Consider the following 19,639-nt stretch of genomic DNA (forward strand, 5'->3'; position numbering starts at 1 on the left):
ATGCACGACTCCATTAGTTTTTCTAAATTAGCACATTAATATTACCAATTTGCCAGGCACGGTGGCACACACTTGTAACCTCAGAATTCTAGAGGCAGAGGCAGAGGCAGGAGGATCGTTGGGAGTTGCAGCCCAACCTGGGCTACATAGCAAGACCCTGTCTCAAAAATTTTTATCTATTTTACGGAGAATTTGGCAAAGGGATATATTAAAGAGCACGTTTAAGATTGGTTTCACAATTGTTAGCAGTCTTATCTCTCAAATGGACCTAGAAAAAAGAATAAAGCTTCAAAATAACCTAAAATTTAGACTTCTTTTGCCTGATTGACAAGATACAACAATCTAGAAAAGCAAAACTTGGGGAATCGGAAGGTAAGCACTGACTTAAAATAACTTGGGTAACAGTGTGGATCTCTTAGGCTCCCATGCCTAAGGATCAGGTACCAGGGGTAAAATTACTGGTTTTAGTATTTACACCAAATGTTTATGATCATGGAAACTATTCTTGACATGTATATATTAAAGTGAGGATTCTTCCAGGGCATGTGGTACTCACCTGGAATCTCGGATTTCAGGACAGGCCTGAGGTTTGAGGCCAGCCTGGGCTACACAGTGGAAGAAGAGGGAGAGAAAAGCTTAGAACTGAAAACCAATCGGTAGGTATGTTAACAAAGTAGTAGAGGGTCACTTTCCCACCTTAATGCCACTGGCTGAAACCATGGCTTCTCAATCAAATCTCATAAAGCAGCAAGAGAAAGGTGGGCGTGACGGAGTGACATCTACAGAAGCTGAGGGCTGAGCCAATGTCTAAAACACGGAGGCAGACACAGGGGAATCTCTCTGAGTTCCAGGGCAGCCACGGCTGCATAATGAGACCCTAGCTCAAAAACCACAAAGCATAGACTCCCATTAGGCAACTGATGGTCATGTCCCAGTTTAAAGAACAGGCTTTCAAGAGGTTTGTATAAATTACATGCTGTCTCTATAAAACGTTACATTTTTAATAGGTGTGTGGAGGGGATGCATGTTACCGTGTACATGCAGAGGTCAGAAGAGGTCAGGAATCAGTTCTCCCACTGTGTGGAACACAGGGATTGAACTCGGGTCTCCACGCTTGGTGGCAAGCACCATTATCTGCTAAGCCATCTGAGCGGCCCATGTTGTCCCTTCTCTAAATGTGTCGTAAACTAGACCAGGCTCAACCTTCAGGCAAGAACAGGGTTTTATACTTCCTTTGGATCTCCATCTAGCTGTGTTCAGGGTTTTAAGGTTCGAATAATGCATGCTGACACATAACTGGCTAAACTCTGTGCTCTAGCACAGAATTAACGTGCTTTAATTAGAACATTTATTTTCTCCTAATGGCTGCCATTCCTAGAAACAGGCGAAACCACTGTGAGTTCTTTCAGTGACTTTATTTTTCACTGGTCCTGTGGTAGGCCCACACGTCCCCATCCTAGCCCACATTTCTGGTCTTAGCCCACACTTTCCAACCCAGCTCCTCTTCTCAGACAACACTTTCCTGCTTAACGCCACTAGAAGAGAAATTCATTGTGTTCAGTATTAAAAAGAAGAACAGTCAGTTCTAGTGAACACGTTTGTACCTGCTGATCGCCATAGTAAAAACACATTTATATGAAATCTTTTCAGCCTTTCAGTAGTTTAACAAGAACATGATTCTTGAATCTGACTTCCGCTGCAAGTCCGCACATTAGTGGCTGTAATGCTAAGTCTGCAGATGAAGGAAGGGCTGAGGCCCCTCTTGTTCCGGTTCAGTTCCGTCTCTACTCTGCGTGTTCCTGCTCTTGTCCTGGAATCAGCCACCGAATACTCTCAGTGCGGATGGTAGCATACATAATGAAACTAATTAGAAAGAACAAGGAAAACACAAGCAGCCAATCCACGGTCTTTATCAAAGTGCTGGGGAGCGGGCCCATTTGGTCAGCTTGCGTTACCACCACATGTTTCTTGGCTTCTATACCTGAAAGAGAAATTAATTGTTCCAAATCAGAAAAAAAAAACACATCTGAGGCTCGTCTGAAGTATGATGCATGGCATGCAAAATGACAAGCAACCCTAAAATAAACACCACCTCAAGCATATCTTGGAAGGATTTCACTTGCATGTCAGGGTGATTTGTAACTCGCCTTTCTTCCCACCACATCAAAGGATCAGGAATCCTTCCAGCCTTTCAAAGCTAAAACTCCAGAATTTCTGACTCTGTGGAGCTTTTCTAGTCAATGTGCTCTTAAGAGTTACCTTTTGTTCTTTTAAGACCAAAGTTCAACAAAATAAAGCTACTCTCAGAAGTTCCCACAGGTTATCAAGATGCCTTTAAATGAGTTCCTGGAAGACCTAGAAGACAATTACCCACCACCGAGCAGTGATCACCAAAGATGCCAGGCACCTAGAGCTCCTCGCAATCACTGAACACAATGGCTTTCTCTCCTGTTGACTCCTCAGTGACTGGTGAGTCAGGGTCCAGCACGAGGCTCAGAGTTCCCAGCAACCCTACAGTACTCTCAGCCCGCACTGAGATAATCTGAGATAAGGAGGGTCTTTGCTCTTTAGTGTCAGAAGAAAACCGAGAACAATGTGCACTGAGGCGTGTTCTAGGCATTGAAGATGGATGCTCACAGTCGCAGCTAGACGGCTGTGAGAAAGGGAGTCTCCAGAGGAACACATTTCTTCAACTTACCACAGTCAAATGTTTACAAGGAATAAGCCATAGGGCCATACGTTTTGGCAAACACTAAGGAATTAATGCATCCTCTGCAAACGGATTAATAAATGGAACTCAGCACAATAAAAACAAATAAATCATAAGCACCCAACATTCAGCTAAAGTTTACAAACATAGTAGTTAGCTGCGATACAGACTAAAGAAGATACACTGTATGCTACTACTAACATAAAGAGCTCTCTGAGTTCAAGGCCAGCCTGGTCTACAGAGCAAATTCCAGGCCAGCCAGGGCTACACAGGGAGACCCTGTCTCAAAAACAAAATGAAATCCCTTCCTCCCTGGACAGTATTTCTACACACCTGTCTGATTGAAAATGAAGATCTTCAGTGTTTCCAGAGTCCGATCTGTATGATTAAACCTCGCCATGGGCTTAGCGCCTTGAAACAGCAAGATGTTAGGGACAGCCACAGTGCCAAATCTGGTGGACAGGCTGGGAGAGAAAGGAAGCAAAAGTTAGAGGTCCCAAAACATGTTCTTGTGCAGCTACCCCGTGAAAACTGGTGGATATCTAGCAACCAGTTGGATATCAAAAACCAGGTTTTTGAGACTTGAACTTTTGACTTTTGCTCTGTTCCTTGCCACTGCCTTATAGGTCAGGGCTAGGGCAGTCCTGCTCTGCAATCCAAGTCAGTTGGTATTAGCACATGATTCCAGCCACGACCCAGTGATTCCAAATGTCAAAACAACACAGACCAGAAAATTCTAATTCATGGATAAAGCATAGTGTGTCAATTTTCTTGACAGAAAGAAAAAACCTTCAAACTTCAGAATGGCCATCCCTTCCTTCCAAAAAGATCAGAATCGAGTTGGCAATTCTTTCCCAAATTGGTGCAAAGGAATCCATGACTCAATCTACACACCAGGAGGCTCAACTAGGAAGGGCGGACTTGGCAGACGAGGCCTGCAGGCTTCTTTTGCCTTCACACGGCCAGTCCAGGGTCGGCAGTAGTTTGACGACAGAACCAGCTATGAACTTTGGGAACACTGCCCAACCTCACCGTGCCTCAGTTTCTCCCCACTAACAAGCAGTGTTGGATGAGCAATGGTGCTTGTGCCATTCCGATGTTGGCATACAATCAAGCACATGTTCCACCCCTGTAATGAAAAAGTGTCCTCCATAATCGAGGCACTTAATGGAGGCAAAGAAGGCAGCAAGGAGGATGCCAAAGCCTTTGGAAGGGAGAGCAGGGAAGAAGGCCGACCTAATCCCAGAGCACTGTGTGCCTCGGAGCTTGACAAGCATTGGCATCTCTTAGGCCTATGTGCATACTTTCCGGAAGCAGACAGAGGAGTTACCAAGTTAGGATTGAAGGGGCAGCTGAGTAGCTAAGAGCACACACATAGTGCTCTCCTAGAGGACCTGTATGAAGCAGGTCACCACTGCCTGCCACTTCAGCTCCAAGTATCTGCCACTCTCTTCTGCCTCCACATACATGTACACACTCACATTCCACGTGTGATGGCTAATCTTGGTTGTCAATTTGACCACATGTGGAATCAACTAAAACCCAAGCAGGTAGATACATCTGTGAGGTATCTTCCTGATTGGATTATCTGAAGAGAGAAGACCCACCCTAAAACTGGGTCGTACCTCCTGGTGGCAGCCTACATAAAAGAACATGGAAGGAGGAGGCTTTGCTCTTTGCCCGCTTGCCCTCACTCTAGCTAGCAGGTCTTCCATCCTGCTTGGGAGGCATTCCTTCACTGATATTTGAACGTACTTCTTTGGGATTCCAATGCAGACTAGAGAGCAGCTGAGACATCTAGACTCGTAGACTGAACAATTACCAGATACTTGGCCTTTTCCATCAGGAGGCAGCCACTGTTGGTCTAGCTGGACCACAGCCTGTAAGCCACTCTAATAAGTTCCTGTTTAATGTGTGTGTGTATATATATATATATATTCATTCTATCATCTCTGTTCCTCTAGCGGACCCTAATATACCATAATTTTTTTTAAATCTTCAATAAAACAATAGTTACTAACTTTAGGGACAATTTATTTTTTTCATAAACAATGAAAACATGTATAAATAAATAAGTATTTAAAAAAAATAAGGATAAAAGTCAAGGCAGGCATATTGATGAACAGCCTACGGTTGTTCTCTTGTCTCCTGGGTAACAGTGCAAACTCACTGACCTGCCCAAGGAAGAGGAGATTAACAAGTCCTGTGAACAATATAGAAGTATAAGCAAGGATAATGTCACTACAAGGGGGTACATTCACTTATTAATATATTAAGTGTGTATTACATTAATGCATAACTTGTAATATGCACACAAGAGTAAATATATGTGTGCTGGCTCATGCCTGTAACCTCAGCACTTGGGAGGCTGAGGCATGAGGACCGCTGAGAATTCAAGGCCAGTCTGAGGTGCAGAGTGAGCCTGTGTCTCAAAAAAAAAAAAATGGAATTAGGTATAAAGAAAGAAAAGATAGCCGGGCGGTGTGGTGGCGCACGCCTTTAATCCCAGCACTTGGGAGGCAGAGGCAGGTGGATTTCTGAGTTTGAGGCCAGCCTGGTCTACAGAATGAGTTTCAGGACAGCCAGGGCTGTATAGAGAAACCCTGTCTCGAAAAACAAAAACAAACAAACAAACAAACAAAAAATAACAGAAAGAAAGAAAAGATATCCAGGCATTAGTGGCACATGCCTTTGATTCCAGCACTCAGGAGGTGGAGGCAGACAGATCTCTGAGTTCCAGGTCAAGACTGATCTTCAGAGTAAGTTTGAGGACAGCCAAACCTTGTCTCAAAAAACAAAACAAAACAAAACAAAAAAAAAAACAAAATAAAAATAAAAAAACCACCAAATTAACAAGAAAGAAAGAAAAAGAAAAGACAGGGAAAGAAAATGAGACGCTAGAGAGACGGGTTAGTAGTCAAGTGTGCACAGTGCTCTTAAGAGAACCGCAGTTTGGTCCCCAGCACACGCGCTCGCGCACACGCACGCACACACACACACGCACGCACACACACACGCGCGCGCGCACACACACACACACACACACACACACACACACACATCATGCCCAGTGCTCACCACTTTCTTACACTTTCTTAACTCCAGCTCTGGGGCACCTGAAACTCCATCTCCACCGCTCACCATCTCCTGTCAGCTGTCGGGGCCTGACACCCTTTCCTAACTTCTGCAGGTACCCACATACATATGCACAAGCACAAAAACAGGTATGTACATTTTCTTAAGATTAAAAGGGGCATAGAGGGTTGGAGAGATGGCTCAACGGTTAAGAGCACCGGCTGCTCTTCCAGAGGACCTAGGTTTGATTCTCTGCACCCCACATAGTGGCTCACATAACTCTAGTTCCAAGGGATCCAGAACCTTCTTCTGTCCATCATGGGCGTGTAGCACACAGCCATCTATGCAGCCAGAACACCCACATACAGATGTTAAAAATAAATAGATGAGAGAGCTTTTAAAAGATGACAATTTTAGAGAACCACACATAGGCACAGCACAGCACAGGGCTAGGAACCACACTGCAGGCAGGCTACCCGCACAGACAGACACCCTACTATGGTACCACGTGTACTAATGGAGTCTGGCCTAGACCCTCCAAGGTCCTCTGGTCCTATTACCTGCCACTCTTCTACCCACCACATGCAGAACAGGACCATTTCATTGGGGGTTTCTAGAACTGGAAACCACCAGCTCCCAGGAGCCTGATGCCCAGCAGCCTGTTACAAAGCCCCATCTGCCTTCCCTATTTGCAGACTAATCAACAAGGGCTCCACGTGACCATGACCATTAGCCGAAAAGACAAGCCACACTCAGTCAAGGGTACCTGCTGTGCTGAGATGCATCCAGTGCCAAGAAGCCAAGTGTCGGAAACGCCCGAGGCAGGGAGTTAAAATGAGGAGCCAGGCTGGCAGAAAACCGGCACCACGGGGTGTAGAAGAGGACCAGCGTACAGTCGCTACCATTTGGGTTTAGAAAATCCATGAGGTCCTGCAAAGAAAAGGATAATGGTTAAGGTCAGCATTAAGTATACATGTGTCAGCTAGGCAAGGAGACAGGAAGGAACTCTTTAGGTTCAAGGCCAGCCTGGTCTACATAGCAAGTTCCAGGACAGTCAGGGCTACAAAACAAAGACAATGTACCTGTGTGCTTCTGAAAGGATGCCCAAGAAAGAGGACACTGCTGCTCGAGTGAGTGAAAGGCAGGAGGGCAGAGAGGACAGAGACTGATGAGAACAGGAGTCAGCAGAAATGCACTCTGAATGAGGAGGCACGCTCATCTCTACGCTTTCCCAAAGCTACTTCAGTGTTTTCTTAACCAGTCAACTCAAATACTAAGTACTCACAGCATACACAGACCACCATGGCATCTGTGCACCATGGCACTGAACTGTACATCTCAAATGCTATGGTTTAGATCTTTTAAGATTTTTGTTGTGTCTGTGAGTATGTATGCACGTTTGCACATATATGCGCATGCAGATACCCAGGGAAGCCAGCAGAGGGCATTAGACCCCTGGGACAGGGACTACAGGCTGTCATGGGATGCTCAACAGTGGTGTTTGAAACAGAACTCAGGTCTACTGTTAGAGCAGCAGGCATCTTAACTGCGTAATTAGAAACGTTTGCTGGAGGCTTAGTCCCAGCCTGTGGAGCTATTGGATAGTAGTTCCAGCATTAGAAGGTAAGTAAGCTCTGGGCTGGAGAAGTGGCTCAGTGGTTAAGAGCACTGACTGTTCTCCCAGAGAACCTGAGGTCCTGAGTTCAATTCCCAAGCAACCACACGGTGGCTCACAACCATCAGTAATGGGATCTGATGCCCTCTTCTGGTGTGTCTGAAGACAGGGACAGTGTACTCACATACATAAAATAAATAAGTAAATCTTTATTTAAAAAAGAAAACGCTAAGCTCTACTGGAAAGTCATAGGTCACTGGAACATGCCCAACTGTTGTTTATTAGTCTTCTGCTCACAAGTGTGCCTGGTGCCTGTGGTGACCAGAAGAGGGCACCAATCCCCTGGAACCACAGTTACACAGATGGGTGCTGGGAGCTAAACCATGTGGGTACTAGGAATTGAACCCAGGTCTTCTGCAAGAGAAGACAGGGCTCTTAACCTCTGAGCTAGCTCCAGCCCCTGGAGCATGAAGGGACTGTTGGGCCTTGATCCCTTTTTATTTTGTTTCATTAAAAGGGTCTCACTGTGTAGCTCTGGCTGACCTGGAACCCACTATACAGACCAGGCTGACTTCAGACTCACAAAGATCTACCGCCTCTTCACTGGGAGGTGATGTATTTTTCCAACATGTGCCCCACCGTGGTATGCTGCCTCATCACAGGCCCAGAACCAATGGAGCCCAGTGATGGCTCCAAAACTGTGAGCTAAAATGAGCTTTTCCTCCTGTTAAGTTGATTATTCCTGGTATTTATAGATTTGTTACAGTAAGAAAAAGGTAACATGCTGGGCAGTGGTGGCGCACGCCTTTATTCCCAGCACTTGGGAGGCAGAGGCAGGTGGATTTCTGAGTTCGAGGCCAGCCTGGTCTACAGAGTGAGTTCCAAGACAGCCAGGACTACACAGAGAAAACCCTTGTCTCCAAAAACCAAAACCAAAACCAAAAAAAAAAAAGAAAGAAAGAAAGAAAGAAAGAAAGAAAGAAAGAAAAAGAAAAGAAAAAGGTGACACATCTGTGGTGGTTTGAATAAGTTTGGCCCCTAAAGACTCATGTGTTTAAATGCTTGGCCCAAAGGAAGTGGCACTATTAGGAGGTGTAGCCTTGTTGGAGGAAATGTATCACTATGGGGGTGGGCTTTGAGGTCCTATGTGCAAGCTCTGCCCAGTAGGGAATTCCAGTCTTTTTTTGCTGCCTTCAGATCAAGAGGTAGAACTCTCAGCTCCTCCAGCTCCTTGTCTGCCTGCATACTGCCCGCCATGTTGATAACAGACTAAACCACTGAAACTGTAAACCAGCCCCAATTAAACATTTGTCTTTATAAGAGTTGCCTTGGTTGGCCTGGAAGGATGGCTCAGTGGTTAACAGCACTGTCTGCTCTTCCAGAGGTCCTGAATTCAAATCCCAGCAACCACATGGTGGCTCACAACCATCTGTAATGGGATCCGATGCCCTGTTCTGAAGACAGCTACAGTGTACTCCCATACATAAAATAAATAAATAAATCTTTAAAAACAAAACAAAAAAAAAGCAGCCTTGGTCATGTTGTCCCTTCATAGCAATGAAGCCCTAAGACAACATCGAACACTTTCAAACTGTCATCTTGCCAGAGCTAAGATCAATGTGTGAGGCCAAAGGTTAGTGCAAGTCGACAGGGCCAAATCAAGGGAGCACCGCTCCTGCCCCAAGTGTTCGAGCTGCAACCCAGACTGGCTTGGTCATACCTGTGACAACAAAACAGTCCTGCAGGGCCTGAGGACAGTGTTTAGTGCACTCTAGAGGGAATGTGAGCCAGGCTGACCCCAGCCCCTAGAGAATCGGCATGAATTAACTATGCCATGCCCTCCCCGACAGTGAGCCACCATTGTCTTGAGAGCTAAGGTTTCCAGAGCCACGGTCTTCAGAGAGAAGGGAACCTCAGCACTGTGACATGTTTTCCAGCACAAATGTCAACCTGCAGTTTTAGTCATTCTGATTTTTTCTTTAAAAAACTATTTATTTTTATTATTTTTTAATCATGTATGTGTATCTGAATGTGGGTATGTGTACCTGAGTGCAGGCATTGGAGGAGGCCAGAGAGGGCACTGGATTCCCTGGGGCTAGAATTACATGTGATTGTGAGCCATCCAATGTGGGTGCTGGGAATTGAACTTGGGTCCTCTGGAAGAGCAGTATGCTGTCTCTCCAGCCCCTCATTCAGACTTAAAAAAAAAAAAACATTTATTTTTTGGTGATGCTGGCGATTAAACCCAGGGCCTTACACAAGTGAGGCACGCGCTCTATTATTGAGCTAATCTCAGCTCTAGAAAAGAAAATGCTGTGATTCTGATCCCAAGCACCTAGATGTCCCGGAGGATGTTTTCCATGGCCTTGACGGTAAGATTCTTATAAGAACAACTAGCTTTTAGTCACCTAAACAGCAACTTTGCTTTTTAAGACAGCAGGGCTGGAATACAAATCCCCAGTACCTCATAATATTAAGCATGGTGGTGCAGGCCTATGATCCCAGCACTCCAGAGGCAGAGGCAGGAGAGTCAACGTCTAAAGTCATAGGTCATCTTTAGCTACACAGCAAACTCAGGGCCAACCTTGGATACATGAGACCTGTCAAATCAGAGCGGCAGCAGGCTGCGGCAGTCGTTCAACACTGTCCTCACGGAGTACCAGGCATGAGACTGAGCAGAGAGGAGGCTGCGGCAGCATGCTCTGCACACGCCCACCTGAGCTCAGGGGTTGGAGACTAACCTGAAAGTTATAAGTGTTAGATCGTAAGGTGAATTTGAAGAGAAAGACAGAGACGAGAGTGACATAGAGACGGACAGACACTAACACATGCTTCCTACCTGAGACATATTTAAAATCTTCAGAGTGAAGTTTTCTAGCCCGGTCACATTCCTCTCCTCGCAGTTCACTTTGGGGGACTTGAGGCTGTCGGTGCTGTTGGCATCCTCGGTGGCTACGGGCTCAGCCTCAGCCACTCCAGGCTCAGCATAGTACTCCTCCTCCCGATCCTGGAAGCCGCCTGCACCCTGCAGTCCGAAGAGGTTCTCTCGGCCGCACTGCGGGTCCTCCTCTCCCTGCGCACTGCAGGTGCCATCGCGGGCCTCGGCGCTCCGTTGGTCCTCAGCTGTCCCAGGAATCACCGAGAGCACCACCATGGGATCTCCACGGGAACCTAGAGAGGCCTCAGTGGGCTCTACCACTCGTGCCTGGCCCCGATGGCCCTGGGCAGCCTCTTCTTCATTCAGGTACACAGCTCCAACCTGGAGATCCGGGACAGGTCGCTCCTCCTCCCACGTGTGGTCACTGTCCTCTGCAACTAAAGCAGGGCAGCATGTTGTCATACTTAATTTGAAAGCAAGTAAACCTCAAAGACAATTATCTTCCAAAGTGAGACCTACCCCGATAGAGAAAAAAATTTCCATTTTACTATAAGAGAGCCACTACCATCTCCAGTTCTGGAGAACACAGACAGGGATGCTGTGTAAAAAGATGCCAAGTAAAAAGGCAAACCCAGAACACACTAGGAACCTGCGATTTGCCACGTGAAACAAAGCAAAAAACAAACAAACAAAAAACTGCAGTGCAGACAACCAGTTAGGAAAAGATAACAAAGACACTAAGGCCAGGCAGTGGTGGCCCACGCCTTTAATCCCAGCACTTGGGAGGCAGAGGCAGGCGGATTTCTGAGTTCGAGGCCAGCCTGGTCTACAGAGTGAGTTCCAAGACAGCCAGGGCTACACAGAGAAACCCTGTCTCGAAAAATAAAAAAAAAAAAAAAAAAAAAAAACAAAGACACTAAGAAAATAACAATGGGGGCTGGAGAGATGGCTCAGTGGTTAAGAGCACTGACTGCTCTGCTAGAGGTCCTAAGTTCAATTCCCAGCAACCACATGATGGCTCACAACCATCTGTAATGGGCTCTGATGCACTCTTCTGGTGTGTCTGAAGACAGCTACAGTGTACTCATATAAGTAAAAAAAAAAATAATAAATCTTTAAAAAAAAGAAAATAACAATGGTGGTGGCCTTTGTAGTAGAATCAATTTATGCTTATCCCCAACTAGCTTACCAATAACTGAGACTCCAGCTATGGTTGTTTTATTTGGCTTTGACAATTACTGGGGGGTAAACCCTAATCTACTCTTCTAACTAATCTGGCTATCTCCTGGGTGGTATACTACAGATACTTAGTCTCCCCTCACTCTAAAGCACTACATCTCACTTATAGGACATTCATCCTAACACTTAGAGCAGGGTGAGCAGTCTCCAGATGGCACCCAATGGCTTCCCTTGATGTATTTTCCACCCTTATAATTCACTTAATAATCTGTATCCATTCTACACCCGCCTTGCCCTCCACATAGGAAGGCAGGCCCTCTACTTGTCTAACCCTCCCATGCACACTGCTACCCAGCAGTACAGGATTCATGGAAAGACTCAGTGAGCTGATTGTGGTAGATCACACCTATAATCCCAGTCATAGGGAACCTGAGGCAGGGGGAGTTCTGTGATTTCAAACTAGAATGGGCTACATTGTGACACATGCCAAAAAAAAAAAAAAAAAAAAGTAACAAACTAACAATCTGCTATTGGACTCCCTAGTAAAAACTACTACAGGATCTCAGATCTCAGGGCCAGGTGTTCACTCCCATTCCTAGGTACTGGGCAGCATCCCTAAAACCAAATACTAGCTGGTCAATAGTATCTGCTGGGGGAAATTAACTTGTATTTTCAGCTGCTTGGAGGAGGAACCAGCTAGTAAAGGTTCCTTTATGCCCAGTCTATAGCCTAGCCACATAACCAATACTACCGAGTCAGTTGGTGCTGTCTTCAGGGTCTGCATGGATGTGTGAATGTATCCTACATTTTGCAACAATTTCACAGTGACTATTACCCCTGGGAAATCTGAGTATTTAGTGAGGAACTATTAACGTATGCATTGAGTGTAGAGAAACTAAACCTAATATTGATTTGATTCTTTTGTCTACTTCAGGCTTTGAACTCCTGGTGCTTCTGCCTCCACCTATGCTGGGTTGGGATCACAGGCCTGTGCCACCTCATATGGTGGCTGCTGCTGCTGCACCCACCTAGAACCTTAAGACAGCTAGCACAGGTCAAAGGGAGCAGTTTCCCAGCCTTGCTGCTTTCTGGTAAGGAACACCACAGGCCTGTAATAACCCCTGGTGGAGGGAGCCGGGGCTTATTACAAACTCTGATCCCATTCTCTGTTTGTTTCAGTGCCTTCTTTTTGAGAAAGAAGTCTAGAGAGTCCATTATTCCATGAATCTTCACTTTTAAGGCTAGTGATTAAATAGAATGAAAATTCCAAATTTTGGCTGTGAGACCTGACAGACACTGGCTTCCATCACAGACCCTCTTCTCTGGCTGCATAATGCTGAAAGAGGATTTAGGTTCTGAATCTCAGTTTCAGGGTGGGCATCCCTAAATGGAAACAGTGAGTCTTTAATCACAGCTCTAGACTGCTAGGAGGATCAAGAAGTCGGGGGCCAGTCTGGGCTGTCTCAAAACAGCAAGAGCAACAAAAAAAAAGTTTGGTGTAAACCAGGCGGTGGTGGCATTTGATCCCAGCATCAGGAGGCAGAGACAGGTAGATCTCTTGAGTTAGAGGCTAGCCTGGGCTACTGAGTAAGTTCTAGGACAACCAGGCTACAGAGAGAAACACGGTCTCAAAAAACAAATAAACAAACAAGCAATAAATAAATAAAATAAAAAGAAAAGAAAGAAATAGCATTTAATAGGAGTGGATAAGGAGCCATGAGCTAAGAAGTCCTCTCTCTCTGCTCCCCATTCTAGCCCAGAATGGCTCCTTTCCTCACTTAAAGGGGTCCCCACATAAACACGGGCCCCAGGAATCTGAGGTTGGTTCTCTGGTGTTTCCCTCCATACAGATAACTCCTGAGCAAGAGTGGCCACTTTGAAAAAGTGGCCCAGCAGGATAGACTCCAGCATGAACTTTGAAGTCAGAGACTTCAGACTCTGGTATTTACTAGAAAGTGCGAACAAGCAAATTATTTATTCCCTCCGAGCCTCCCCATCTCCAGCCTGTGAAATGAAGGTAGTAATGGAAGCTGTCTCCCGGCTGCTGGGAGGACTGAATGAGGTTGTGAGGTAGCGCATCACTCGGAGCTCTGGGATTCTGATCCGGCCACAACAAAAGTCAGGTGTCTGTTGTTGATGGTCAGTGATAAAGTGCGCACCGCAAAGGGTAGCGGGTCAGGCCTGCTGAGGGGCCTGGGCAGGCTCAGCCTCCACCGCCCGCACCGCCACGACCGTCCCGCACCGCCCGCGGGTGGCAGCGCGTCGCCCCACGCAGCCGCCTTAGCCCGACCGCGTCCGCACTCACCCTCCAGGCCGCGGGCCGGAAGGCCCAGCACCCACAGCAGTACTTGCCACCAGCAGAGGAGTTGCATGGCGCGCGACTGTGAGCCGCGGCGACAGCCTCCGCGGTGGAAGACAACCGGCGCACGGCAACCGGAGTCGCGCCCCCCGCCCCAGCGAGCCGAAGGGGAGGAGAGCGGAGAGCGCAGGCGTGGTCACGGGCCGCCATCTTGACTCCTGGCAGTCGAGAGCAGGCGCCATCTTGGAGTCGGGCGGTCGGCCTCCTGCCAGTCCTGTGCGACCTGTACTGGAAGTCACTTTAGGAAACAAGTGTCAAAGCAGGATTCGAGCAGCCATCAGTACACCTGTGTGCGGAGTTAATACCTTTCATTTCGAGAGACAAAAAGGCCGAGAAATTTGTGCACAGTGGAGGAGAGGCAGAACCTTGGGAGATCACAGACAGTCTGATGTATTACTTCGGCATGTTATATAAGCTAGTATTGCCAGACAGAGGATAGATGCAGTTAAATTTGAATTTCGCATAACTGCTATATGTATTTGTGTTATGTGTGTATAAAACTCTTTATCCTATAATTTGCTACATCTGGCAAATAAGGTTTAATTGGTTGGTGGGTTTTAACACTGGAGCTCATAATACTGAGTCTGACACTTAGGCATGTTTAGTACTTTGAATTAAAGAAAATTGGAAGGCCTCTTTAAAAACAGCTTCAGAACGTGGCCTGACCAGGTATGGCCGTTCATGCCTAAAATCCCAGCTCTTGGAAACCTGTGAGGCAGGAGAATTACTGTGGGTTCCAAGCCAGTCTGGGTTACATCATGAATTCCAAACCAGCCTGGGCTTCAGAGTGAGACCATGTCTCACAAAATGAAAGGTGGGGGAGAGGAGAGAAAAAGAAGAAGAGAGAGGAGGGGAGGGGAGTAGAAGAGATAAGAGCAGAAGGGAGGGGGGAAGAGGGAAAGATAACTGAGATTAAGAGCACATTCTGCTCTTGCAGAAGGCCAAGGGTTATGAGCCAAAGGTACTTAGTGGTGCTAGCCCACTGTCACTCAAACCCCAAAGCAGCATGCCTCTGACCTGGAGCCTAAGCCTGGAGGAGTGACTCACTCATTAGGAGCACAGGACCAGCAGGGCAGTGGTGGCGCACACCTTTAATCCCAGCACCTGGGAGACAGAGGCAGGAGGATTTCTGAGTTCGAGGCCAGCCTGGTCTACAGAGTGAGTTCCAGGACAGCCAGGGCTCACAGAGAAACGCTGTCTTGAAAAAAACAAAACAAAACAAAACAAAAAGCACAGGACCAGGGTTTGATTTCCAGCTCTGTTGGGGGCTGACTTTTAGCAGAAAGCGGCTATCAACTTTGCAGCCATCTTGAGCCATATACCCTGACATGAGACTTGGATTACAATAGCCTACAACAGCTGAACACACTCTGATAATCTTGGTTTAGATACCTTGGGTGTGTGAGGTTAAAGGTGTGTGAGATTAAAGGTGTGTAACTTAAGAGTGTGACTTAGAAGTGTAGAGATCAGATTTAGAGACAAGACCTAAGGGCATGATTATAGATAGGTGTGACCAAAAGGCATGGCTTAGAAGTGAGACATATAAAGGTGAGAGGCAGACAGAAGACAGATGAGAGAATCAGTCAGAGGAGACAGAGAAGCAGGCACTTGGGAGAGAACTTGGAAGAAGTAACTTGGAACTTGGAGGCACTAGGAACTAGGAACTAGGAACTCAAGACTTGGGACTTGGACTAAGAAGAGAGACTGAAGAATAAACGGGATTGAAACACACTCTGTCTGCTCTCCATTCTTCGAGTCCATCCTCACTCTCTCTCTTGCTGAACCCCGACCCTCGGAATGGAGCGGCAGCTTGGGCTGGAATACAGTGGTCGCCCAAACTTGGGGCAGCCCAGGCCTCAACATTTTGCTCGGGCCTCGACATTTTTTTGGCCGCCCGAACGTGGGGCTAGCTCGGTCCTCAACACAGCCCCAGCTCCAGGGATCCAGTACCACCTCCATCAGTACCCATAGTGTGCACATATATATGCAGCCAAAACACCCATAAACATAAAATGTAAATGATGATTTTTATGTAAATAAAAGTTTAGAGCCATGCTGGTTAATTTTTACTATAATCTTGACAAAATGACATTATACTCATCTGAGAAGAGGGGACCTTGATTGAGAAAATGCCTCCATAAGTTGGGGATATAGGAAACCTATAGAATATTTTCCTAATTAGTGATTGATGTGGGAAGGTCAGCCCATTGTAGGTAGGGCCACCCCAGGCTGTTGATTCTGAGTTCTATAAAAAGCAGGCTGAGCAAGCCATAAAGAGCAAACCAGTAAGCAGCACCCCTCTCTGTCCTTGGCATCAGCTCCTGTTTCCAGGTTCCTGTCCCACTTGAGTTCCTCCCTTGTTTTGAGTTCCTTCAGTGAGGGGCTATAATAAAAGCCAAATAAACTCTTTCCTCCACAACTTGCTTTGGTCATGATGTTTGACACAATAGAGACCCTAAGACATATGCATACGCACACCTCCTAATGTCAATTTAGTAAAGGCAATGGGAAAAACCCTAATTGGACTATCTCAGCACTAGCAGATGGGACACGTGCCAATTTCAGGGACATGATTAGAAACCTTCAGCTCTGCCCTGGGTTTTGCTGGAATTAAATGTGTTAGGACATGTGAACTAGGATCATTCATATAAAATGTTGATACTAACTACAATTGTTATATACAGCAACACACTTGTTGCAGGGCATTTGATCACAATATGAACCCAGAGATTGCTATTTACTAAAAACAAGCTGTTTCTAGTTATGGTGTGGCTCAGCCTTAGCACATACCTTTACTCCCCCTAGCTGGAATGCAGACAGGCCTGTAGTCCACACCTTTAATCTCAAACAATGAATGTAAAGTTAGTTTGTAGAAGAAGCACCCATGTGTGAAAGTGATGTCTAATTGAGTGGCAGACAAAGTGATGAATCAGAGAAAGATCTGACTGATGAATCAGAGAAAGATCTGACAGAACACGATATATCCAACTCTCACAAGAAGAGAAAGAAAAGGAAAGCTACTTAAGAGAACCGTGCAGACAGGCAGTTTTACCAGGACAGTTGTTCAGAGACAGGTTGAAGAGAACAAGCTAGACAGAGATGAAGGAAAGAGCCAGAGGATGAGGAGCAATAAGATTAGAACAGATTGCCCAATCTTCCAGGCACTAGGTGACACTGGGCATCTACCCTTTCTCCACCTGGACCACTTCCTCCACTAAAGTGCACTTTTCTTAATAAACTGTCTATTCCCTAATCTTAAAAAGTAAATAAATCTTAATCTCAGCACTCTAGGGCTGGAGAGATGGCTCAGTGGGTAAAAGCACTGACTGCTCTTCCAGAGGTCCTGAGTTCAATTCCCAGCAACCACATGGTGGCTCACAACCATCTATAATGGGATCTGAAGCCCTTTTCTGGTGTGTCTGAAGACAGCAACAGTGTACTCGCATACATGAAATAAATAAATCTTAAAAAAAAAAATCTCAGCAGTCTAGAGGCAGAAGCAGGAGGATCTAAATCACATGCCCACCTGGTCTACATACAGAGTCCAGACCACCTAGGGATATATAGTGAGACTGTCTCAAAAATAAAGAGTAAAGCTCCCCAACACTGCCAGTCTATTCCAGCTCTCCCAAGAGACAAGAGGCATCTTGCTAAGCTCTTCCCAAATGCCTGGTTCATAGAATTTATTTCTAGTTATAGGTGTTTTTAGGTTTGTTTTTAAATAGATGTGGGTCTGCAGGTGTCTGAATGCACCACAGGCATGTAGATGCCTGAGGGAAGCCAGAAGGTACTGGATCTTCTAGAACTGAAACCATAGGCAGTGTGAGCTACTTGGTGTGGGTGCCAGGAACTGAACCCAGGACAGCTGCAATAGTAGTAGTATATGCTCTGAAAGGTGGAGCCAGCTCGATGACCCATCTCTCTAGCCCAAGCTTTGAACTCTTGATCCTCCTGCCATGGCTTCCCAAGTGCTGTGACTGTGGGTGTGACCACCATACCCAGCAGAAACAGAATCAGAATGCACGCAGAAATGTGAAGTGACTACCCTTTGTCTTATAACCAGGTCATTTCATTTTGCAATGAAAGATCTTTAAATATAACATGAATTCATCTAATAAATGTTGAGGAATATATTCAGTAATTTTATCATCTTTGTGCTGTTTTTATAAAACTGACTCAATATACTCATTTTGGTTTTTACTTTTATTTGTGTGTATCTAGGTGTGCCTCTGTGAATGTATGTGTACTATTGTATGCAGCTGACTGATAAGATTCCCCTGGAACTGGAGTCACAGGCAGCTGGGAGCCTCTTGACACAGCCCTTGCAGTTACACCAAAGATACCAATGAGCTCCTTCAATAATTTACTATTTACCCAAGACGTTTACCGTATGAGACTACCGTATGAGTTCCAGGCTGGCCAGCACTAGGGTTACCTAGGGAGACTTTGTCTCTAAGGAAGATATTTATTCCAATTTGACACACTAGGGAACAGAACTTCATGTTCAGGTCTCACGGAAGATTCCAACTGGGGCTAGAGTATTAATCTGAATTCAAAACCTTTCAAACCATACTGTTAAGTGCCAACTCACTTCAAATGCTGTGCTTGACTGTCCTTCCAAGTCCTCTGTGGTAAGGATGTGCTCCACAGCTGGATTCTTGCTGAGGAAGAAACGCTGAAAGAGGTCACCTGGGAGGTCTCTAGCTCAGTGTAAGTGTGCCCTCAGTAGGTACCCCAGGACCCCCATCTCTTCCCCACATTCTCTTCCTGGCCACAATCGATGGAGCCCCCAAGTCTGTGAGCCAAACTGATCCTTCCACTTCACAAGCTTGTCATCGGGGGCAGCTGACATCGTGGCAGACCGCCCATGTGCTAATAATTGTGATAACCGCTCTTATAAACATTTGTACCGGTCGTCCCAGCTTTCAAAGGATCACTTGAGCCTAGGAATTTGACACCAGTGACGGAGGCACAGGAGGATCCTGTCACAGAATAAATAAATCGGTTCATCTTACACACTAATAAGGTGCCTATAGAGAGGGGTTTGAGATGACCAGAGACGATAATCTCTAAGATTAGCTTCCATGGAAGGATCAGCTGGAGCGTAAGATGAACACCTCCTCCCTTGTTATCAGAGAGTGAATGCTGACAGGCTGTGTTCTCTGCAAAGGTGCAGCCATGCCAAGACTGGTTGTCATGCCCACAAGCCCTGGCCCAGAGGCAGGCTAAGCTCAAGTTCAAGGTAGGATACGTACTGAGTTCATCTCAACAAATGAAAAACAAAAACGAAGCCTCTTAAAGTGTATACTGGTTACATTTTGTAATAAAACGACATGACCAAATGCTTATGAAAGAGTTCGTTTTGATTTATGGGTCCAGAGAGAAAGTCTGTAATAGCAGCAGGCAGCTAGGTTAGGAGGCTGGGTGTCACCTCTTCAACCACAAACACAAAGCAGGAAGCAGGATAAGCCAACTGGAATACCAGTAAAGCATAAACTCTCAAAGCCCACCCCAGAGACACACTTCTTCCAAAGAAGTTCAAGGCTGTAATTTGAAAACAAAAGGAACAGGCTTGCTACTAGTGGTGGGTCTCAGATGGTGTGGACAGGAGTCCCAGGGTCTTGGCATTATACACAAGAAAGATGTATTCGTATTACAAAGTAGCAAAGTTACCTTATCCAAAGCAAAACAACAGATTAGAAAGGTTATTCCCTTGGGCTTTTTATGGAGTGTAAAGGAGCAGCTAGTTCCTAAATGTTGTAGGTTTCTATTTCAATTGACAGATTATTCTATAACCATTTCCCAACTGTGTACATCCCTTCC

At 45.9% G+C, this 19,639-nt stretch overlaps 1 protein-coding gene across 1 annotated transcript; it reads right to left on the reverse strand.

The window, feature by feature from the left end:
- Positions 1-1,400: 1,400 nt before the first annotated feature.
- Positions 1,401-13,923, reverse strand: Txndc15 (thioredoxin domain containing 15). The gene is made up of 5 exons (XM_034511098.2): positions 13,763-13,923; positions 10,240-10,715; positions 6,552-6,715; positions 3,044-3,174; positions 1,401-1,981 (listed from the first exon to the last, which is right to left on the reverse strand). The coding sequence occupies exons 1-5, from the start codon at positions 13,827-13,829 to the stop codon at positions 1,785-1,787; spliced, it is 1,035 nt and encodes a 344-aa protein (XP_034366989.1). The 5' UTR covers positions 13,830-13,923; the 3' UTR covers positions 1,401-1,784.
- Positions 13,924-19,639: the final 5,716 nt, after the last annotated feature.

The sequence above is a fragment of the Arvicanthis niloticus genome, chromosome 8, assembly GCF_011762505.2.
Source record: "Arvicanthis niloticus isolate mArvNil1 chromosome 8, mArvNil1.pat.X, whole genome shotgun sequence".
In the NCBI taxonomy this organism is placed as follows: Eukaryota; Metazoa; Chordata; class Mammalia; order Rodentia; family Muridae; genus Arvicanthis; species Arvicanthis niloticus.